Genomic DNA, 24,863 nt, shown 5'->3' on the forward strand with positions numbered 1-24,863 from the left:
TTACTAGGGTTGGGCAGACCGGAACATTCACTTGTTCCGCAACATTAGGAACTTGAGGCGGAGTGTTTTGGTACAGAGTGCCGAGACACAGGACACAGGACTGTAACTGCGTCCTAGAGAGAACTTCGAGAGGCAACAGGACATGCTCCGCTTCAGCTGGAATGTGCCTGAACCGAGCGTGCTGTGCCAAGGCCGCACTAGATAGATTGTTGTCTTAGGATTTCGCCACAAATGATCTTTGCTCCAATACGGCTGATGATGACCCCTAGATGGGTCGAAACTAGTACCGTATAATTTTGTAATTTTGTGAATATATTGTATTGAAAAGGTGGAAACATTTAAGTTATTATTATTATTACTTGGCTGTCTGCCTGTCGATACCGGCTGTGTGTCGCCCTGTGTTGGAGTGTCAACATTTTTTCATCCAGTTATATCTGTAATTCCAAAGCGATGACCCGTATTTTTCTTGGGCTTAAAAGTTTCCTTAAAGTCCAAATTAATTTTTAACATCAATCCCCGAGAAAGTGTTGAGGGAAATTTTCGAGATATTGAAGAAAGTAAATGGAAGTTGAGAGCGAAGGAATTCGAAGTGCACAGAGCATAAGGCACAGTGGGACGCAGGCGAAGCAGCTAAAGCAGTGCAGCGCAGAGCAGATTTTTGTAATCCACACAAATCATTGCACCATCGCAAGTTGACAGACAGGGCAGGACAGAGCAGAGCAGGTCGGTTCTGCACCTACTTCCGCCTACCACGCGCAGTCTTCGAAATAACAGTTTCTTGCGCACGTGTCACGCAGTTATTTAAGAAATGGAGGAGAAAATTACCACAGCCATTCAGTCTCACCATGTTTTGTAGGTACTATGTGAATCATGTGGACTGCAATGCAGAATGTACGTATATATGTATGTATGTATGTACGTATGAGGGTGAGAAAATGGCTGAACAGAATTTAATGAAAATCGGTATGTAAATTCGGGGAATAAGGCACTACAGTCCAGGCTATAAATCATTTTATTCACGCTGCGTAACAAGGTAGTTTAGAGGAAGGCCTAAAATGTAATCCACCGAGTAAGTGGCCGTGCGGTTAGGGTCGCGCCTCTGTGAGCTTGCATTCGGGAGATAGTGGGTTCGAACCCCACTGTCGGCAGCCATGAAGATGGTTTTCCGTGGTTTCCTATTTTCACACTAGGCAAATGCTGGGGCTGTACCTTAATTAAGGCCACGCCCGCTACCTTCCCAATCTTCCACCCTTCTTCCGTCGCCGAAAACCTTCGATATGTTAGTGCGACGTTAAACAAACAGCAAACAAAAGAATGTAATCCTCATGTATCTATGAAACAATCCGTGACCCAAGTTCTCGCAACATATAGAATTTAAGACAAAGATCTAATGCTGATTATGGAGAGCATCATCGCCGACTCCGTCGTCGTCATCCATCATCACATTTATGTGAAGAGATAAATACGGAAAAACATTTATCATGTCTTGTCAAATATGAATGCAAACGCGTTCACAACAGATTGTCAATGTTGATTGATTTTAGTATCTTGTGTCTTGTGACAACTAGATGAAAATCTAGCAGTACATTTGTAAATACATATTTCCCCCCCCCCCGTGATCCTATTAATGAATTTACCATGCAAGTTGGTCGTGCGGTTAGGATCGCCTTGCTATGAGCTTGCATTCGGAACATAGGGGGTTCGAACCCCACTGTCGGCAACCGTGAAGATAGTTTTCCGTGGTTTCCCATTTTCACACCAGGCTAATGCTGGGGGGCTGTACCTTAATTAAGGCCTCGGTCGCTTCCTTCCCATTCCTAGCCCTTTCCTATTTCATCGTTGCCATAAGACCTATCTGTGTCGGTGCGACGTAAAAAATATAAAAAATAATCATGAATTAAATTCTTTGTTTAGTCCATATGAACGCCGAACAGCGGTAACATAGAAATATTGTTCAGTCTTGTAAACTGGCGAAGGTGGTTGTTTTTATTGCGATTGTCTTAAGCTGAATAACCGCGTTGCCATCAGCACAAGGGAAATTGTGAAGATGACTAACAAAATGAGAAAAATCGCGAATGCTTGAAGAAAAAGAAAAAAAGAGCCTCTTTATACTGGATGCCCCAGTATCACAGAGTCTAAAGAAAACATGTTATTTCTGAAAACCGACGAGACCCTGCGTGGCAATGTGCGCTCACGTCCACTTCGCAATTTCGCAAGCTTCGCGCTGTTCTGCTCTGCTCTTCCCTGCTCTGCGAGCAACTGCTTCTCAATGTGCGCCCGGCCTAACAGCACGAAAGTACAACAATGTATTCATCCAGTTATATTTTCAATTCCAAAGCGACGATCCATATTTTTCTTGGGCTTAAAAGTTTCCTTAAAGTCCAAATTAATGTTTAACGTCAATCCCCGAGAAAGTGTTGAGGGAAATTTTCAAGATATTAATTACTCACTAATTACTCACAATACAGGCCAATACATTCAACTGGTGAAAATATTCTTGAATTGGTTACTTTTCAACACCTGCACTGCCATTGTAACCGTGTTATGTGTATTTTATATTGACCGGAAAAATCTTAACCTAAACGTGATTATTGGGCGCGAATTTCAGTGTTCCGACTGTTCGTTCACGTTCCCTGCAGCTTTATGCTGGACCATGGCCGTACAGGCACACTCCCAGTTCCCACTGGCGCGGAGCATGAAATGTTGCCTCTCGAAGTTCTCTCTACACTGCGTAGTTACAGTCCCGCGTCCCGTGCGCTCGCTGCACAGTTCAGCTAGTAGGCGAAGGGCAGTGCATAGTGGCGCTCTTCTGAAGGGACAGCGAGTCAGTGTCTCCGACTCGCTTGAGAATGTTTCAGAACAATTGACACTCGGTGTTCTGGAACAGCGGAATATAACTGTGCACCGGCACCTTGTGCCGAAACAGGGACATAGTGCCCAACCCTAGTGGTTACAACACAGGAAGCTGACGGCGAAATATCTCTATCTCGGTGATGTATCCTTCAGGTCATTTCAGATAAATTTACTCGTAAGTGACAACAGATGCAAGGGCTTCATGTTTATCACAAAATACGATAACTTTAATATTCTTCCGCAACATAAAATACAGAATGCTGAATGACCTATTCGTATGATTTCTTAAAATCAGGTAGTTCGGGGTTGCTGTTTACGGAAGTGAGGATTGTGTTCAGAGTTGGCGGTTCATCTCTAAAATAGAATTCATGAACAGTGCGCCGTATTCCACTTCTGACAAAATCATCGTATTTAATGAGTCTGGATTGACTGCGAATTGACTTTTTCCTTTTTCTTTTTCCTTTCCCGCTTCTTGCTGGGACTCTGGAGTGGCCCTTCGCTGGCTTTCTTCCTTATTTTGAAGACGGAAGACCTCGAAATTCCTAAAAACTTCGCGGCTTTACCTACTATCCAGTTTACACTTCGTCCTGGATGCTTTGTTTTCAAATATGAAAATGAATTAAGCACCATTTGCCGTTCCTTTCTCCTGACAACTTCACTACTTCTCCTTTTCACATGTTCAGCTATAATTTAAATGTATTACTCGCTGGTCGATTATATAAAATACTAAACAGACAAAAGCAATACATGATACACACAACCAAAAGCAATGCAATACACGAAAAATGAAACACAATATACTGTATTTATAACAAAACACTGTGCACCCCAGGAAGACGATCACTCCACTCTGCCGAATATCTCCCTTACATAAGCAATCACTGTAATGAGTGACACACGCAAAAAGGGAAACGTGCCGCACTGACCTCACCAATGAGGATTCGCAGTGATTAAGCTGAGTTATTACACATGTTGACTACTGTACACACTTCCGCACTAGACGCTGAAATGTGGCGCGCAATGTGACAAGCATGGCTGGCTGTTCCGTGTACTGAACCGCATATACGATATTTAAAAGGATAAACTCAAAGATATAAAAATGATTTTACGTCTTCTTCAGTATTGTATGGCACAACCAATGCTTGTTTCATAAGAAAAATTATACATTTTGATAGGAATTCATTATAATTTTTATATACATGTAGAACTAAAGTGGGTAACACCAATAGAAGTAAAAGCCCATAAAGCCTGTAGTCTTTTCTTAACGCTGGATGCTCTATAGATAATAATGATATTTTTGAAGGTCGTAGGCAGCAACAAGATAGCATACCAGCCCATTAAGGATTAATCCTTCACAAAATCCTTACTGATCATTTCAGTGAATGGATAGGCAGACTACTGGTGTGCAAGGTCACCAGACCTTACACCTTGTGACTTTACCATGTGGAATATTATGAAGGAATGTGTACTCGCTACCAAACTTGGAACATTTGAAGAGCTTGATTGACAAAGAATTTGAAAACACTTTTGATAGTACCACACCCATGTGTGATTAGATAACATGCAAATCTTTGGTCATATATTGCTTGCAATAATGGACATTTAAGCAGTTTTTCTAGCTGTATTGATGTTCATAAAATAGCAAATAGCAGTGTTCAGTAGATATTTCTATCACTTACTGAACTGTAATACAAATGATGACCCTCCAAACCCTGTAAACAATGATTCCTTTCTGGAAATGGGGACGGCAATAAATAAAATGAAAAGCAACAAGTGTGTTGGGCTGGATGAGCTCAGTGTGGACATGGTCAAAGCACTTGAAGAAGCTGGAGTATACAGTGGTTGTACAGAGTACTAAATAAAATTTGGGAAGAAAATGAATTCCTTAGTGATTGGATGCAAGACATAAACATTCCATTATTTAAGAAAGATGACCAAATGAAGCGTAATAACTATAGAGGTATAAACCTTCTATATCATGTGTTAAAAATATACAAGTCCATCCTGGAGAGAAATATCAGAAAATTTTTTGAACCTTAACTTGAGGAAGAACAACATGGATTTAGACTGGACACATCAACGCTAGAACTAATTTTTTCGATAAGAATGCTCTTCGATAAATATTGAGATAAGAATAAAACGGTTATAGTTGTATTCTTGGATAATGGATAATGAGAAGCCATTTTATCAGGTACCACATAAGCATATATGAGAATGTTTGAGAAGTAAAGACATGCCACATGAGGTTATAGCTCAAGTTAAACAGCTACAGTAGAACCTCGATAATTCGAAATCGGTTAATTCAAAATCCCACGTAATTCGAAGCAGCTCTCGTTCCCGGAAACATGAGATACAGTTTTGCATGTTATTTAAATTGTTTAATTCGAAATACGGATAATTCGTAATTCGAAGTAAAATGTTGGCCCCATTACCGAAATTCAGACTTTTAATTCGAAACTGCCTTTACATTTTAAAACATAAGTATGTTACCGAGTAATTTCAACTCGAAATTTATCCGCGTCATAATAGAACGCGTGTTCCGGAACGTGGAGGGGTAGCTTTCCGCACTTACACTCAATTCGGTGGGTCTACAGTGCGCTTCATGATTGCCAAGTTGAATGAAATCGGAATTCTTTTGTATTCAACCTTTTCAGGAACGCCGTAATATCACGCAACAGGCAGTGTGCAGAAAAACAGAATGCGCGAACACTGGCGATGCCGACAGTTGACGAAAAAGCGTGGCTCATATAATAAATTCGTAGGCACCGAACAATACTGTCATTGCCGATGAAACTGCATTGCTTTATTTTAATGCGAGCCCAAACGATTATGGTTTTAAAGGTGAAAGTGCCAGTCGGGGAATCGTACAAGGGTTGGGGATGGGGGTCATTGTAGTGCGTTGCAATTGCAATGCACATCGAAGCGAGAAACTTTATCCCCTCGTCATAGAAAAGTTCGATAAGCTACGTTTTAAGGGCGTCGGGCACTTTCCATCCCAGTACAAAGCATCTAAAAATGCAAACAGTACATATATCCAAAAAACAATGCATTTGCACAGGGGAACCAGCATAATTTATCCTCGTCTTTGAACTGTGTGATTTTTTTTTCTTTCGTTGTGTTATGAGGTTATGTTCGTCAGTGATTTATCCAAGTGCATTATTTGAACATTGTACAAGCACCTTGTTGGATACATTTCGGAAATAGTTTTTCTATGGCATTGGAAAGGTTTAAACTGTGAATCGAGGTGATTGCATGTATTAATGGGTCTTAGAATACTTTGTGACGCGGCAAGTGTTAACATTTCTGAAGTACGATAAAAGTGCCATGGCGGGAAATCGTACAAGGATAGAGTCATAGGAAAGTTTGATTTTAAGGGCATCGGGTACTTTCTGTGTAAATACAAGGCATCTAAAATGCATACAGTATAATACTCCATTGAATAAAGCACTTGCACATGGGAGCCAGCATAGATTTCTCCTCGTCTTTGAATCGTGATTTTTTTTTTTCTTTCTTTTGTTGCGTGAGGTTATATTTGCCAGTGAGATATGCAAGTGCATTATTTGAATACTGTAAATGCACCTTTTTGGATACATTTTGGAAATAGTTCTTTTTTCATGGCATTTGAAAGGTATAAACTGTGAATCAAGGTTAACTGCATGCAGTAACGGGCTTAGAATATTTCGTAACGCGGCAAGGGTTGGTACTTCTGAATTGCGAATTGGCGGTTAATTCGAAATCACGTAATTCGAAGTCTGATTTTTTAGTCCCAACGACTTCGAATTAATGAGGTTTTACTGTATATTGAAAAGCAAAGAGAAGTGTGCAAATTCGAGGAGGCAGGTCAAGTTGTTTTGAAATCAAGAGCAGAGTCCAGCAAGGATGTTGTCTATCACCACTTCTCTTCATTATTAGAATGGATAAGGTTATAAAAGCAGTGAAAAGTAAGGATCAGACAATAAATGTGCTTGTATTTGCTGATGATGTTTTGCAATGTGGTGAGACAGAAGCAGAAATACAAGCCAAACTACATCTTTAGCAAGAAGAATCTGAAAGAATTGGAGTGAGCATAAGCTGAACTAAAACAGTTGAAGCAGTCCATTTGCGAGTACGCAACGAAGTAGATATTATTAATAACTTCACAAACTTAGGGAGCTTTTGTTTCTTTCCTAACTATAGCATAAACCAAGAAATAGACAATAGGATACAAGCTGCATCAAAATTCTACTACTCTGTTCATGAAGTGCCTTCTTCTTCTTCTTCTTCTTCTTCTTCTTCTTCTTCTTATTATTATTACTATTATTATTATTATTATTCTGGTTCCTGTTTGTTTCAGAAGTTGGCAATGATCTTGGCTGTGATGTTCTTGTCACCTGCAGCTCAGATTAATGCTGTAGACGTTTTGTATGTCCAAGTTTTTATATTTTATAACTAGGATATTCGTCTCCGACCAACACTTCCCTTTCCCGGTATTTTTGCTCGAAGAAATTGACTGTAAGAGATGGTATCTACTTTCATTCCTTGTGATATGTCCAATGTCTTCCTTGTTTCCACAGTGGTAAACACTTCCTTGTCTTTCTTCATTTTCTAGAGAATCTCAGCATTTGTGACATGATTTATCAGCGGCATCCTCGGTATTCTTCTGTACGACATCTAAAAGACCTCCAATCATTTACTTAATGACTGTCAGAGTCTCGATCTTTCAGCACCATAGAAGAGGGTAGAGAACACACAGCAGCGCAGAAGTTCGACTGTCATTGTCATTATTACAAGTAACCTTGATATCTATGCCTAATGTCATTGTCATTGCTAAACCATGATTTTTAATACTCATCTTAATGAAAACTGCCATGTCTTTTCCAATTTGAGACTGTCCCTCATCAGAAGAATCCCGCTGGTCACTTGTGGTGCCAAGATATGTGTGCTTATGTACTTGTTCAATGAAATTCTGGTCTATATTAACATGGCATGCAGAGAGACTCGTTTTATTAATTATCTTTTTGTTTTCTGAGGATTTATATCTAGACCATATTCTTGGCTTCTTTTTTTTATATCTATCGATAAGATATTGCAGGTTATTTTGACTATCCGCAAAAATTACCATGTCCTTGGCATATCGTATGTTATTTGTCCAAGTGCCTTTTAAGAACATTCCCATCTCCACATCCTCGAGAGCTTCCTTGAAGATGTATTCTGAATCAGTGTTAAAAATCAGTGGCGACAACAATATACAGCCCTGTCTTACACCCTGTAAAATGGCTCTTCAGTGTTCTCTCTGCTCATCCTGTAGGAGCGGACTGGTTCCAATACAAGTTTATAATTACTGTATTAGATTATTATCATCCATGCCAATGTTTATTTTATTTTTAAAATTTCCACCCTGTTCTGATGTTTTCCTGTGTCAGAAGTCTTTTGGTAATCAACTACTTTGGGATGACATATTTCCTTAAGCTTCCAAGATCACACTGTACAAAACATATCTTGTACCGTTTCTATTGTACAGACTAGAAGCAGCAACTTTAACTGGACCTGCAAAGCCACCTCCAGGCCACTGAAATTAAGTTCCTCTGTTCTTGTCTTCAAAAGGCAGAGAGACAAAATAAGGAATGAGAATATTTGGGAACAACTTGGAATGGAGTCTGTTAAAAACCTTACATTAAGCCTATTATGATGGTATGGACATAAGAGAAGGAAGGCACCAAGTAAGACCCAAAGAGTATTCTGTGAAAGGAATGATGTTTGTAAGAAGCCCAGAGGCAGGCCTCGTGATGGTTGGTAAAAGCAAATTTTTGAAGCCCTTGGCAGCAAAAAACAGAACGTGAGCTGTGGATCCACAGGACAAACTGGAGATGGCTTGTCAATTCCCGCTCCCTGCTTGTTGGAGCGGAAATGGTGGTGATGATGATGATGTTTGCAAACTGTATTTTCAAGTTAGGTTTTATCAGAACATGAATTGCACTTTCAGAGTAGCGCTTTATGCTACATGTATACACCTCAGGAAGGCATGATCTGTAATCATGATGATCTGTGCTAATGCGAGTGAGTTGGCTGCATGGAGATCAAACTGTTTAGCTGTTACCTTGCAATTGGATGATGGTTGGTACGAATCCCATAATTGACATCCCCGACATCCCTGAAGAGGATTTCCCATTTTCACGCCAGGCAAATGCTGGACTGTATTGTAATTAAAGGCCTTGGTCACTTCCCTTTCCTATCCCATTGTCACTAAAAAAATCCATCTTGTTTTGGTGCAATGTTCAATCACTAGCAAAAACAGGAAGGGAAAATACTCTTGCAACCAACATTGAAGGATATGTCTAGATACAATTAGGGAACATGTCTTTTAAATTCCAACTCCTCTTTTATTTTATTTTTACTGATGTTTTGTTTGCTTATTTCCAGAATAAACTTGTTCTTCAGAAATTGAGAGTGGCTATTCTCTTTAATGGTGATAGCTTGGAAGTGTGCACTCCAATAGTCAAGCATGTCTTGGACCATATTAATGAGTTGTGGCCACTTTTGCTGGGTAATAATGCTACATTGCTTATGCCCTTGTTAAATACTGATCAGTTACAAGAAATGGCCAATTACTTAGTGCTGAAATTAGTAACCAGTGAAAGTGAACTACATGTAAAGGCGCTAAGTAGTACAACTATACAGGAAAACAGGTAATGTAACCGACTGCTATATCTCTGCACTGTGTTCACATAAGAATGTCTTTAATCATCTATTTGTGCAGAACTTTAGCTGCCTCCATGAAGTAAATGTAATATTGAAGCCTATTTTGATTTTTTTTCAAACATTTTTTTCACACCTACATTTCATTGTATAAGTATTGTTTTTACTAAGATTGTAATAGAAGTGGTATGTTATTGTACAAAGTGATAGTTTCACTGTGAAGATATTTACAGAGAGTAGAAGGCAGTATGGAAAAAGAATTGCAGGTATAACTTTGTTAAATGTACAAAGGCATAAATTACATTATTATACAGGGAGTATAATTTAAGACTTGTAGCAAAGTATGAAGGAATAGGAGCGGTGAGAGAGCCGAGTGCCCGCAATAGCGAACGAACATAGCCGTCTTAGAGAAGTGGCAAGATTATGCTTAAGGAATCTAAATAAAACTGAACTCACCAGCTATATAGGTGCTCAGGACAAATAAATGTATATAAAAATAAATAAACAAGCAAACGCACAAACTAGTAAATGAAACTCGGTATTCACAGAAGGTGTTGGAAGTGATCTTGAGCTGTGATGCAAGCTTCACATCTTGTAATGAGATTTTGAAACATGCTTTGCAGTTCATGGACATAGATGGAATGTGCAGCATTCCTAATTTTGATTTTTAATTCTTCTGCAGTTTGTGGATTATTCTGTAAACTTTTCCTTCAAGATTTCTTCATAGATAAAAATTGCAGGTGCTTAAATCAGGCGAACGATGGAGCCATAAGCCTTCACATGATCTGATCATCATCAAACGCTTCCTGCATACCTGCCAAACCTGCCGATTTACCCGGAAACTTTCCGTTTTTTAACTCTTCTTCCGATTTTCCGATTTATTTTTAATTCTTCCTATTTTTTACCAATATAACCTTCAGTACCGTCAATACTCTTCCCCTAGGATAAAGGATAAATTCTATGTGCTTGTGTAATTTACCCAGCCTCATTTTCAAGCGTTTTTATTTGATGCCTTATTTCGCGAGTGTATCGTCCGTCGCCTTCGTGTATCGTGTTTCCTGCTCGCTACAGCAGCATGTGTGCTTTACGGCTCTGGATTCGCGACGGCAATCGTCCTACAAGCAAGATAGGCTAGCGAGCGGTAGCGACTCGGTTAATCGGGACGAAAGAATGAGTTTCTTATTGTGTGGTTCGCGCATATTAACATCGTTTCTGTGCGTAATTTCGTTGGAATTTTACGCCACGTGTTTTTTCTAGCGGTTATGTGCTTTTCCCCGTGTCAGTCGTATGTTGATAAAGTACGAGACATACCGATCTGTTTTGTATGTCCCAGTCTCGCGTATTTCACTGCATTTTTGTTTATTCTTTCTTCATAATTTTAATGAGTTGAATTAATTCAGAACGTTGTGTCGGTGACAGTTTCTGGTATTTTCTCTTCATGTTATGGCCAAAAAACATAACAAACGTTATCTCCAAGTGTTCAGATATACCTATAAAATTAAATTTCCGTTCATTTTACAGTCTAATAAAGGAAAATATTTTGCAAATCACCTCGGGAGATAAATTTTATTTCGAGTTATCAGTATTTCGAGATATAGAGAATACCATAATTGAAGCATATGTATCTACAGACTTTTACTGAATACATTATGTTTAACGGTACCGGTACTTAAAAATATACAAAGAAACAAGAAACATAACTCTGTTAACACGTTTGGAAAAAAATTCGTTAGTCTCTTCTGTTTGTAGCGGTTAACCTTTCCTCCCTTCACGTTGAAACTTTTCGTCAATACCACGCAGCCGAGTTTCATAAATGGAGCTTGTCATCCGCGACTTCTGGGCTTGCTTTCGTACTGACTGGTAATTAATTGACACCCGAGAAACGGCGAGGCTTTTCCGATTTTCCGATCGATAGAAGTTAGGGTTTTTCGGTTCCCGTCATATTAGTTTCCAGCTTCACTGGAACCCTTCCTTTACTTGTTAACTGTTCTTCGCAAGCAGCAAATGCCGTATTGCCCAGTTAATGTTGCACAAATTTCGAGTAAAAGAGTATTTTTTGCTTCAAGGGAGGAAGTGTTTGCTTCGAGAAATCGAGAAATCCGTATAACAGAGTTTCGAGAACGGGGAAGTAAATACACGTGAAGAACAGGACAAACGGCCAGAAAATCTTAAGTTAGTTCGAGATACTGGAAATTCGGGTAATGGAGGTTCGAGATATCGAGGTTCGACTGTATCATTATTCGTATGTATGTGTCGTAAATGAGAGAGATTAGGTACATTTTCTTGTAACCATTTTCTTGTTTTTTTTTTTTTTTTTTTTAAGATTTTAAATTTAACGATCAAATCATATTGTAACTGTACGTATGCATGCCTTTTATCCTGTCCTTTTATAAACTTAGACCGTGACGCATTATATGTGATGAAATCCAAGAATTAAAAAAATCTTCCTATTTTTTATTTCTTAAAGTTGGCAGATATGGCTTCCTGCAACCGACGCATAGAGCTGCACGCTGTATGGGTTGTCAAGCCATCCTGCTGGAAATAGCAGTGTCTTTTACCTTCTTCAGTCATTTCTGCAAAAATATTACAGAACAGTTTGTGAAGAAGTGGAGAAATATATAAAAGACAATGAAGTAATTATGATGGGAGATCTGAATGCACAAGTGGGAAGAGAAGAGATTCTGGAGCCATATGGGTATGGCAGCAAGAATCAAGAAGAGGATATTTTAATGGACTTTTGCCAGGGGAACCAACTAATAATAGGAAACACATGGTTCAGGAAGAAAAATAAGCAGAAGATACCATGTATGGATAGGGAGACAGAAGAACGAAAAGTTAATTGATTACATATTAGTGGAAACAGGACATCGGAAAGATCTTATGGATGTTACAGCTATGACTGGGGATGATCAGAGAGCAGTGATAGTAGGCAAGGTCACAAAACTACAAGAATATAGAGAGAAAAAAAGATTAGGGTTTAGAGATTAAAGGAAAAAGTTGTTCAGGAAAGAATTACGAAAACTGATACCAAGGACTGATATTAGTCATGTTGAACAGGAATGGAATAGTTTTAAGAGTGCATTTGTAAGATGTGCAGAGAAAATATGTGGCAGAACATCAGGAAAGGTAAGAGATAAGGGGACAACATAGTGGAATGATAGAGTGAAAGATAAAGTAAAGGAAAAGAAGAATACGTGGAAGGAATGGAAAGCACAAAATGAAAAGAGTAGAGTGAAATACATGGAAGTGAAAAGAGTGTGCAAAAAAGTAGTTGCCAAAGAAAAGTTGGGAAAAATTCACCCAGGAAATAAAGGAAGATTTGAACTGTTGAGGAAAAATTATTATTTGGAATTATAAGAAACTGTAGAAATGAAATGGTGAAAACAGGATTTGTGGTGAATAAAGGAGTAATACTGACAAAACGAGAAGAGTTAATGAACAGATGGAAAGAATATTTCAGTGAACTGTTGAACAGGAGAAACCAGACATGTGGAGAAGGTATCCAGGCAGCATGAATAGAAGTAATGGAGAAGGAATCAGACATTCCAGTGACAGTCTAAAAGGAGAAGATTGGAAAAGCTGTGGGAATAGATGAAGTAGCCATAGAAATTATCAAGTCGGTAGGACCAGTGGAACTCCATTAGACTTACAGAATACTCACGTGTGTATGGAGAGGTTAAAGTTTCTGAAAATAGGGGGAAAAGGGGGATGTAATACTAATATTCAAGAAAGGAGATACGAAGATGTGCAGTAACTGCAGAGGAATCACCATCATCATTGGATAGAAGAATTAGAGCAAAGATGGAAACTCAGTTACAAAAGGGACAGTTGGGATTCAGAAGTGGAAGGTCAACAGTAGAAACCATTGTCATTCTGAGACAGATCATGGAAAAGAGCTGGGAAGGATATATTAATGACTTTTATAGGCTTAGGAAAGGCATGCAACAGTGTACCCAGAACAAAAGTTTGGGAAAGTCTGACACACTGTTGCAGCTGTGTGAAGAAAATAATGGTTAGAACAGAATAGTTTGGAATTGACAATGGGCTAAAACAAGGGAGTGTGCTGTCACCTTTACTGTTCATAAAGGTGATACATGATGTCACAAGGGAAGATTGCACAGGGGAAAGTATGTAATGATGTTTGCGGATGATGATGATGATGTGATCTGGGGAGAAGGTGAGGAGGAGGTACAGCAACAGCGTAATGTACTGAATAGGGATTGAACAATGGGGATTGAGGATCAATGTGTTGAAGAGCAAGATGATGGTGATGTGTAGAGGAAGTAAAGAAGGAAAAGGAGCTACCAAAATTAGAGACCAGAAACTGGAAATAGTAGAACACTTCAATCAATCAATCAATCAATACTGATCTGCATTTAGGGCAGTCGCCCAGGTGGCAGATTCCCTAGGTAATGTTTGGTAAGTGAGCCGACAGGAAGTAGAAGACTGGATATGGAATTTGTTAGAAGGATAAAACTGGGGAGCGCATTTTACCATCAGGTACGGAGATTATTATGGAATAAAGATGTACCAATGAAGGCTAAAGAGGTCATGTACAAGAGATATTACTTACCTGAAATGACATGCAGCAGAAACCTGGACAGTGACTCAGAGAGATGAGAGTAGAGAACAGGCAGCTGAAATGAAATTCCTGCGGAGTATGGTATGGAAAACAAGGAGGGATATAGTAAGAAATGAAACATACAAAGAGAGTTAAATATGGAAAAGCTAAATGACGAACTGGAACAGAATTAGTAGAGGTGGTTTAGACATGTCAAGTAGGTGGGGAAGAAAAAAAAAAATTCTGCCAAGACAAGCACTGGAAAGACAGATGACAGGGAATAGAGGAAGATAAAGATTATTATGGATAGACTCCTTAAAGAACAGTGTTGGTCAATGGAACCTGGATTGGAACACCGTGTTGGATTAGGAATTGTGGAGAGGAACCCCCACCCAGTGTCAGCTAGAAAATGGGAAATGAAGATGATAATCACTAACCATCCTCGCTGCACTTGGCTGACCACGCACTATCCCCTCCACCCAGGAACGAAGCAAACATTTCTCCGGTCCACCTGTGCAGTAGCATCGGCTAAAGTGCTGGTAACTTTTCGCTGTCTCTCCCTGTATTAACACCTAGGTACATACAGCAGTCTCCATGAGGTACATTCACTCTTTTCACACAGTAATTAAAACTGAGAGGACTTTCATCTACTGTATAATTCATGTCTTGCCTTAACTTTTATTGATTTTGATGATGGTCTCTAGTAAGACCCAAACTAGTTTCAATAAATATATGTAACTATTTTAAGGTTGGTGGAAACCTTTAGCTTTTGTTTTACATTTTACTGTCAGCTGATGTTATCCTGCTTCTGAGGTGTGTGAATGTCTCCATATTCTCCAACCGCTCCGTGCCCAGCATGCAGTTCATGTGTGTGTGTGACGTGTCTGCTTCCTACTACGATTTTGGTCTTTATTTTAGGATTGCTATCAGCTCCTGCTCACTTTCAGCCAGCACAGTGACATCATCTGTAAATCTCTGTGAGATTTTCTCTCTGTGGGTCCTTACTACTTCCATTTCCTCCAGTTTCTCCTTCACAACATCCACGGCCTATTGGATGTAACCATCGAACTAATGAGGGGAGAGTAGCTTTGTCAGACTGACATTCATCAGGCTTCACCATAACTACCTCATCCCTGTAGAGCTCCTGTATTATTCTGCTCAGAGTCCTGCAGCCAGGCCCACGGGCTCCAGCAGCCCAGCCCGTGCAATGCCGTTCTCTTCTGACGCGGCCGCGTACTGGCCCACAGCACTGGTCTCGTACAGCCCACCGCACTGGGCGGGCTCAGTAGAATAACCTTGAGTACTTCACAATAACGTGCGCTGTGCACAACGAAATGTTCACGCCACTACTATTTGGATCACTCACTCTACGAATTCCCGTACGCTAATAACATATTTCAAAGTAGGCTGATCGCATTTTGAAATTAAACGTTAGAGATTTTTCCTGCACTGTAATAATAAAAATAATAATAATAATTGAAGTAAAACAGAATCTTCATTATAAACTAATATTCATCTGCAATTGACAACAAGTTAACTAAAAATGAATCTAAATAACACGAAGCATGGAGCCTCATTCGCGTTTAACTTTAAATACAAAGTGAAATTACGTGCAATATGCCAACGACAAAAACAAACCTGAACATTTCTTTTAATTAGTGTGAGTAGTGTATTGGTCGTTGATAACTGGTGGTGGAATTACTGTGAATGAAAAGGAGGGCATCAACATTATCTGGGTGTAGAAGAGACCGTCGTGCGTTGAACTGAAGCTGAACTTGATGTTTGTATACATAATACTTTCTTTGCGATCTGGTGAAGTTTCGGATAGTTTTGTTCATTTGTTCTCCAATAGGATGCTATATCTTCTTCCATTCCACAATTTTGCTTTAAATATCTTTCCAGCTCATCTGTTGGAGTAGGACCATCATTCTATCTCTCTCTCTCTTTCTCTCTCTCCCTCTCTCCCTCCAGAGAGAGGCTGGTTGTGAGCAGCTCTCCATACTTCACGTTTCATTTTGTAGGCCGAGTCACACCTTGGGTTGTCTAATTATTTTTTCCTCTAAGGAACCATCTATTATTTTCTTCAATAACCCATCATATCTATGGCCTATTAGATGATCCCGCCGTCTTTTTATTTGTGTCATAAAACACCTCTTCATTCGTGACTGACGCTTGCTGCAGCTGTAGGCAAACATGCTAGCGCCGTGAAATATAGTTCTCTACCAAATCCTCACCCAGGCCAGTCGTCACTGGTGCATTGTGCGCGCAACGTGGCCAGGAACGCTAATTTAAATTTCTTGTGGTGGAAATATTACGAACATACTAAAGAGCGACATAAATGTGCTATCCAGGTTTCTTTTGCATATATTTAATAGGACATAAATTAATGACCAACACGTCGGCTGTGTATGTTCTACAATAGGCCTAATTTTACGTATGTTGTTACGCAATGCACTGACGATAGTAAAATTAAGCACCTATACGTCGCACGAGCTCCTTGTTGTGCTGTGCACTCTAAACAAAGATGCCCACATCAAAGACTGGCTTGAGAATGGCGCTCCCTGTAGCTGTAGGTTGACATGCTAGGGCTGTGAAATTAAGTTCCCTAACAACTCCTCACCCAGGCCGTTTCCGGGAATGCTAATTTAAATTTCTTATGGTGGAAATATTACGAACGAGTGACGTAAATGTGCTATCCAGGTTTCTTTAACATGTATTTAATAGGACCTGGACTGAGACTTCGGAATAATGACATAATAACCAGGGAAACTCGCTAGAGAGGGACGTCTTAACCAGTTTCAACTGTATCTTGGATTCAGGAGATCAAATGGACTGTATAGGGATCGACATATCTAAGGCATTTGATAGGGTAGAATATGGGGAACTACTAGCAAAAATGAGTGCAATTGGACTAGACAAAGGAGTGACTGACTATATTTCTAGAAAATGGAGAATTAGAGTAAGCGAAGCTTTATCTGACCCTGTAATAATTAAGAGGGGGATTCCTCAAGGCCATTTATGTTTTCTTATATATAAATTTTATGAGTAAAGAAGTGGAATCAGAGATGAGGCTCTTTTGCAGATGATGTTATTCTGTATAGAGTAATAAATTGTGAGAAACTGCAAAATGACCTCGATAATGTTGTGAGATGGACATTAGGCAATGGTATGATAACAATCGGTGTTAAAAGTCAGGTTGTGAGTTTCACAAATAGGAAAAGTCCTCCCAATTTTAATTACTGCGTTGACGGAGTGAATGTTCCTTTTGGGGATCATTGTAAATACCTAGATGTTCATATAAGGAAAAATCTTCATTGGGGTAATCGCATAAATGGGATTGTAAATAAGAGGTACAGATTTCTGCACATGGTTATGAGGGTATTTATGGGTTGTCAGGATATAAAGGAGAGGGCACATACGTATCTGGTAAGACCCCAGCTAGAGTACGGTTGCGGTGTATGGGACCCTCATCAGGATTACTTGATTCAAGACTGGAAAAAATCTAAAGCAAAGCAGCTCGACTTGTTCTAGGGGTGATTTCCGACAAAAGAGTAGCATTACAAAAATGTTGCGCAAAGTTTGGGCTGCAAGGACTTGGGAGAGAGGAAACAAGCTGCTCGACTAAGTTCTGTATTGATGATATTTGACTTTTATAATAACAATAAGTAATGTTATTATTTTATCCACCTAATCAATACATTAAACTTATAATGTTCTTTTGTTCCGTTTTACCGTACCGACTATGGTGAGTGGTATTTCAGAGTCGGAAGAAAAAAAATGTGGAAGCGGATAACATTGATCAACAATAACATTACATTGACCATTGTTTGTTCTGATGTTATTTGTCTCTTATGCTGCCTCTCAACTCCGATAGATCGACTGCTGCGAACCGACTGTAACAGCCTGACTGAATCCGGGGAGTTAGAAAACTTTCTTCTTTAGCATGCCATTCCTCAGGTTCATACATTTTCAGATACAGCTGGTAGGTAACACACTGGTTCCTCATAGTATTCCAGTTATTCGATCCTACTCTGACGCGCTCTTTTGAATGAGCAGTGTGCATACTTAAAACTGAGGCTGACTTGGTAGTAGTAGTAATAGTAGTTGTAGTAGTATGCCTGGTCTAGAATAACAATTTAGGCCAAGTTATAGCACGACAATTCACTAAATAACTCAAAATTCAACCCTGAAAAGAGCCGGTTCTTAAGAAAAGCTTCTTCCTCTTCACTTTTATTAAATTCTACATTCATTTTATTCCAAATTATCAGTCAGATAGATTTTTCCGCCGCCAGTGTAGTGAATTGATATTTTCCGACTCATCGGGTACCCCTAGGAAACAGATTAGTAAAATGACATTGTTTTTGCCATGGGAGTCTCCACTATTCGACCCTCTCCCCGCCAAAAAAAGGCGAAGAGTGTTCACGAATCACGGCTGTTTGCGGCTTGGTCATTCCAGCTCTGGAACTTTGGATTGTTGGATCGGCAGTGTAGTCCTGTTCGTTAAAAGTGAGAGAATGAATGGTGTTTCATTTGATCGAGTATTTCATATGAACACATTGCTTTTTATCGCGCCATTCCTACTGACGTCATTGTAATGTGTGTTCATTTCAGTTGGGAAAACCACTTGGACAGTCTTTCTGAAGATGTAAAAAGGCAGGAGGAGAGTGAGTGTCTACTATTATAATGAAAACTCCCCAACCTGATTGTGACTGATGGTATGGAAACGGGTCTCCCATTACAGTGAAAATTCCCTTTTCATATGAGAAAAGATGTTTGGTGACTTCCCGTCACGTTTCTAGGTTAACATTAAGAGCTATGCAATTTAATACAATCTTGCTCACAACCCTAGTTCGTGAACCATGGGCGACGGCTGAGTGGCCTAGTAAGTGGTGCTGAGAGTCGGGATACCAGTTGCTATGGAATGGGAGTGGGCATCTCGGACATATTCTGAGTCATGGCCCTCCTTGTGCTCAGGCAGCTAGGACTATACAATCCACCGGTGGTCCATAACCCGTTAGAGGAGAGATCCTCACTTGGACTATGTGCAAGTAGGGTAGCATCCTGCTTCATGAATCGACCGAGCTCAGAACACTTTAAGCAAGCCTCGGACCTATGGGAGTAACGGAGTCCCACTCCCATTTGACAGGCGAGGGACTCCTTGGAAACAACTTGGCGAATGAAATGGAATGGGGAGCTATCAATATTAATGGGGCTTATGGAAGAAAGAATGTAGAACTGGCTGAGTCAGCAAAGAGGATGCATCTGGATGTGCTAGGAGTAAGTGATATTCGGGTAAGGGGAGATAACGAGGAAGAGATAGGAGATTATAAAGTGTACTTGACGGGTGTTAGAAAGGGAAGGGCAGAGTCTGGGGTAGGGCTCTTTATCAGGAATACCATTGCACGGAACATAGTTTCTGTTAGGCACGTAAATGAGCGAATGATGTGGGTAGATTTGTCTGTGGGAGGAATTAGGACAAGAATTGTGTCCGTGTATTCACCATGTGAGGGTGCAGATGAGGATGAAGTTGACAAGTTTTATGAAGCATTGAGTGACATCGTGGTCAGGGTCAACAGCAAGGATAGAATAGTGCTAATGGGCGATTTCAATGCGAGAGTTGGGAGTAGAACTGAAGGATACGAAAGGGTGATTGGTAAATGTGGGGAAGATATGGAAGCTAATGGGAATGGGAAGCGTTTGCTGGACGTCTGTGCTAGTATGGGTTTAGCTGTTACGAATACATTCTTCAAGCATAAGGCTATTCACCGCTACACATGGGAGGCTAGGGGTACCAGATCCATAATAGACTATATCTTAACAGACTTCGAATTCAGGAAATCTGTTAGGAATATACGAGTTTTCCGGGGATTTTTCGATGATACAGACAACTATCTGATCTGTAGTGAACTAAGTATCTCTAGGCCTAAGGTAGAGAAAGTGAAATCTGTCTGCAAACGAATAAGGGTAGAAAATCTCCAGGATGAGGAAATTAGACAGAAGTACATGGATATGATTAGTGAGAAGTTTCGAACAGTAGACAGTAAGCAGGTTCAGGATATAGAAAGTGAATGGGTGGCATACAGGGATGCTACAGTAGAAACAGCAAGGGAATGCCTAGGAACAACTGTGTGTAAAGATGGGAAAAGGCGAACATCTTGGTGGAATGATGAAGTGAGAGCAGCTTGTAAACGTAAAAAGAAAGCTTATCAGAAATGGCTCCAAACAAGGGCCGAGGCAGACAGGGAGTTGTATGTAGATGAAAGAAACAGAGCGAAACAAATAGTTGTTGAATCCAAAAAGAAGTCATGGGAAGATTTTGGTAACAACCTGGAAAGGCTAGGTCAAGCAGCAGGGAAACCTTTCTGGACAGTAATAAAGAATCTTAGGAAGGGAGTGAAAAAGGAAATGAACAGTGTTTTGAGTAATTCAGGTGAACTCATAATAGATCCCAGGGAATCACTGGAGAGGTGGAGGGAATATTTTGAACATCTTCTCAATGTAAAAGGAAATCATCCTGGTGGTGTTGCAAACAGCCAAGCTCATGGGGAGGAGGGAAATGATGGTGAAATTATGCTTGAGGAAGTGGAAAGGATGGTAAATAAACTCCATTGTCATAAGGCAGCAGGAATAGATGAAATTAGACCTGAAATGGTAAAGTATAGTGGGAAGGCAGGGATGAAATGGCTTCATAGAGTAGTAAAATTAGCATGGAGTGTTGGTAATGTACGGTACCTTCAGATTGGACAAAAACAGTAATCGCACCTATCTATAAGCAAGGGAACAGGAAGGATTGCAACAACTATCGAGGTATCTCACTGATTAGTATACCAGGCAAAGTATTCACTGGCATCCTGGAAGGGAGGGTGCGATCAGTCGTTGAGAGGAAGCTGGATGAAACCCAGTGTGGTTTCAGACCACAGAGAGGCTGTCAGGATCAGATTTTTTGTATGCGCCAGGTAATTGAAAAATGCTACGAGAGGAATAGGCAGTTGTGTTTATGTTTCGTAGATCTAGAGAAAGCATATGACAGGGTACCGAGGGAAAAGATGTTCGCCATACTGGGGGACTATGGAATTAAAGGCAGATTATTAAAAGCAATCGAAGGCATTTATGTTGACAATTAGGCTTCGGTGAGAATTGATGGTAGAATGAGTTCTTGGTTCAGGGTACTTACAGGGGTTAGACAAGGCTATAATCTTTCACCTTTGCTGTTTGTAGTTTACATGGATCATCTGCTGAAAGGTATAAAATGGCAGGGAGGGATTCAGTTAGGTGAAAATGTAGTAAGCATTCTGGCCTATGCTGACGACTTGGTCTTAATGGCAGATTGTGCCGAAAGCCTGCAGTTTAATATCTTGGAACTTGAAAATAGGTGCAATTAGTATGGTATGAAAATTAGCCTCTCGAAGACTAAATTGATGTCAGTAGGTAAGATATTCAACAGAATTGAATGTCAGATTGGTGATACAAAGCTAGAACAGGTCGATAATTTCAAGTATTTAGGTTGTGTGTTCTCCCAGGATGGTAATATAGTAAGTGAGATTGAATCAAGGTGTCGTAAAGCTAATGCAGTGAGCTCGCAGCTGCGATCAACAGTATTCTGTAAGAAGGAAGTGAGCTCCCAGACGAAACTATCTTTACATCGGTCTGTTTTCAGACCAACTTTGCTTTACGGGAGCGAAAGCTGGGTGGACTCAGGATATCTTATTCATAAGTTAGAAGTAACAGACATGAAAGTAGTGAGAATGATTGCTGGTACTCGGAATGAGGAGATAAAGGCTAATTTAGGAATTTAGGAATGAACTCGATGGATGAAGCTGTACGCATAAACCGGCTTCGGTGGTGGGGTCATGTGAGGCGAATGGAGGAGGATAGTTTACCTAGGAGAATAATGGACTCTGCTATGGAGGGTAAGAGAAGTAGAGGTAGACCAAGACAACGATGGTTAGACTCGGTTTCTAAGGATTTAAAGATAAGAGGTATAGAACTAAATGAGGCCACAACACTAGTTGCAAATCGAGGATTGTGGCGACGTTTAGTAAATTTTCAGATGCTTGCAGACTGAACGCTGAAAGGCATAACAGTCTATAATGATAATGTATATATGTAATGTATGTAATGTTGCTCACAACATGTACACTATAGTTCCGTTTTTATGAGTTTTTACTTGACAGTTAGCCGGAAGTCAGCCGGTGGTGCCAAATTGCCACGAATACAAACAGCTGATATACGATACACAACACGAACAGAAATGTAACTACTGGAATAGACGTCCATAATCGGTTATTCTTTGTAGCAACGTACATGATTCACGTAAGATCAATAATGCACAACACATTTAGGATAAGGCTACAAGATAAAAATATGTCAATGCTCGAACAGATAAACCGTGAGAAAATTAAATTAAATTTCTACTCACCATGTAGAAGATCTCGCGTTGCTGTTACATTTAGTTTGCCGTAACGAAGGAAATAATCCTACAAAGTGAATATACCCCTAATTTCTCAGTCACTATCGGCATTGTCATCGTCTGTTGAAGTTTCACTCTTGCTTGACCCTGAAGAGATAATAAAGTCTTCAACATAATCGTCTGAACTACTTTATGCCCGTTCCTTCTGGCTATCCACCACATAAACTGGGTACTGGAGCTTGTTTTGTTTCAAGAGACGCATAAGATCCCCCTTCCCCATGTCATCGCGAACCGAAATATTTTGCTCCTTCAACCACTTAATCAACTCATTCTTTCTAGCCGCCATTGTTGGTGCTTTGTCAAGAATGACTCTCTTAACATTACAAACAATTTCCCGGGCCCGGCTCCTTAGTGGAGTACCTCGTCCGAAGGGCTTTCTTCTCTGGGAGCTTCATCCTTAAACGTAGGCGTCGACATGACAGAACATCAAATTCACACATGGGCCTAAAATGAACCTACTATATAACTACCGAACGAAATGTCAAACTAAGCTACTATATAAAATAGATCACTTGTCACACACTATTTACTACAATATAACGCGCTATACTATTAAAAATACTAAACAGTACATTTATAAACTCTACACTGGGAAATATAAACGAACAACAACCTAGCACAAAGACACACAAAGACCGCGAAAAGAACCGAGCACAATGCAACACACGGCTGATAGCACGTGGTTACAGTAAACAACAAATCGACAACACTGCTAACCGCAACTGGAGTCTAACGTGCTCTATCGGAGCGATTGGCTGTTGATTAATTCACTTACCCTCCGCCAAAAGGCAGCGCTCAATCAAGTCGAAACTTATAATAACTGAACTATAGAATTTCGTATACAACGTAGAATTCCGTAGCGAAGCACGGGTACATCAGCTAGTTGTACGATATACGTTAATCATTTTTTACTTTTGACCAAGGCATTAGACTTTCAGCATATTAATTATTCTCATGTCTAGTCAAGTTCCTTAAATAACGATTATACATTATGTTAATGTTTTTAATTTATAAGAATTTTTACATTATATTATACATAATAGGTTATAAATTATATCCTCATTTCGGTGATCATTTGCTTGGTTAAGTCTGTGAACATTTTGGCACCAGGGAGTAACTCAATATTATTAGCTCACGGCACTAGACTGCAATCCTGTGAATTTCAGTCCGGCACTCAACGTGTTAAGTTACAAGGGAGTCCTTAATCCCAAATGCTCTGAATCGAACAGAAATATGCTTAGAATATAGATCGTTCATCACAATAACTGTGGTCTTAATCACTACCATGCCAAACAGTGCATTCTTTCTCAAGAGACATCTAAATAATACTCTATTCAAGTCCTAAGGGAGGAAGTTGGGTAACGCAAGGAAACACAATATTAGTATAATATGAGGAAATGCACATGTAATTCAGTGCAGTGAGTATATTGTTACATTTTCCATCAACACTGTCACAAACCCTCCGCTTGAAATAATTACGATGCGTAAAACTCATTTGTTCTACTGACCTAATAGTGCTGTTATTTGTCTTCAATGTGCAATGTTGGATTTCAGTTAAGTGGTTAAAGCAAAGTGGAAGACAATAATATGCACCTCTCACTAAAGCAACATTTTTACAGTCGACACCACTTTCGCGTTCAAGAAGACAAATATCGAAAGCCACACTAATTACTTCTTCAAACAATGATACGGGTAAGTTAATGTCAAAACCTGTCTTTTGCCAAACGTATTGTAACGTAAGCTTGCACTTAGGTGAGAAAATGGATTGTATTTCACAGAGTGAACTTTAACAATGAAGTTCCGATCATGGAGCTATTTATGTTGTTGTTGTTGTTGTTTTTTTTTTTTTTTTTTTTTTTTTTTTTTTTTTTTTTTTTTTTTTTTTTTGCATTATCTTATAAAATCAGCTATCCTTTTCATATAAAGTTTATATTGCCAAAAGAAGTACACGTCAATAGACTGGCAACATTTGATTTTTGGTGGCAATATCTTAAGTATAACATCTTTCTTTTGAAAACTTGCAGCTGAAAGGATAAGATCAGTGCGACATGACCAGGATGTAAAAAAAAAAAAACCGTTGAATGCTCTTTCGTAATTTTTCCACTTTTTCTTTCCTGCTTTTCGTTTTTGTTTGCCTCCACATGAATGTTTCGTGGACATGTTGATTCAAGTTTCTTTGCAACACTTATGCCTAAAGGTCTCTTGAAAACAATTTGTTAGCTAATCCGCCATTTACTGATAAAGCCACATCAATTGTGTAGTTGTGTGTAGAGCTTTGTACAGTCAACACATAACCTGTAGTTT

At 39.6% G+C, this 24,863-nt stretch overlaps 1 protein-coding gene across 1 annotated transcript in view; it reads left to right on the plus strand.

Annotated features, from left to right (window-relative positions):
- Window positions 1–24,863, plus strand: part of LOC136858749 (unhealthy ribosome biogenesis protein 2 homolog) — a 211,295-nt gene that overhangs the window by 61,042 nt on the left and 125,390 nt on the right. The window contains exon 6 of the mRNA XM_067138511.2: window positions 9,253–9,518. Coding sequence (XP_066994612.2) covers window positions 9,253–9,518 — 266 coding nt within the window. The remainder of the gene's footprint in view (window positions 1–9,252; window positions 9,519–24,863) is intronic.

Source organism: Anabrus simplex, chromosome 1 (genome assembly GCF_040414725.1).
Source record: "Anabrus simplex isolate iqAnaSimp1 chromosome 1, ASM4041472v1, whole genome shotgun sequence".
NCBI classification, from domain to species: domain Eukaryota; kingdom Metazoa; phylum Arthropoda; class Insecta; order Orthoptera; family Tettigoniidae; genus Anabrus; species Anabrus simplex.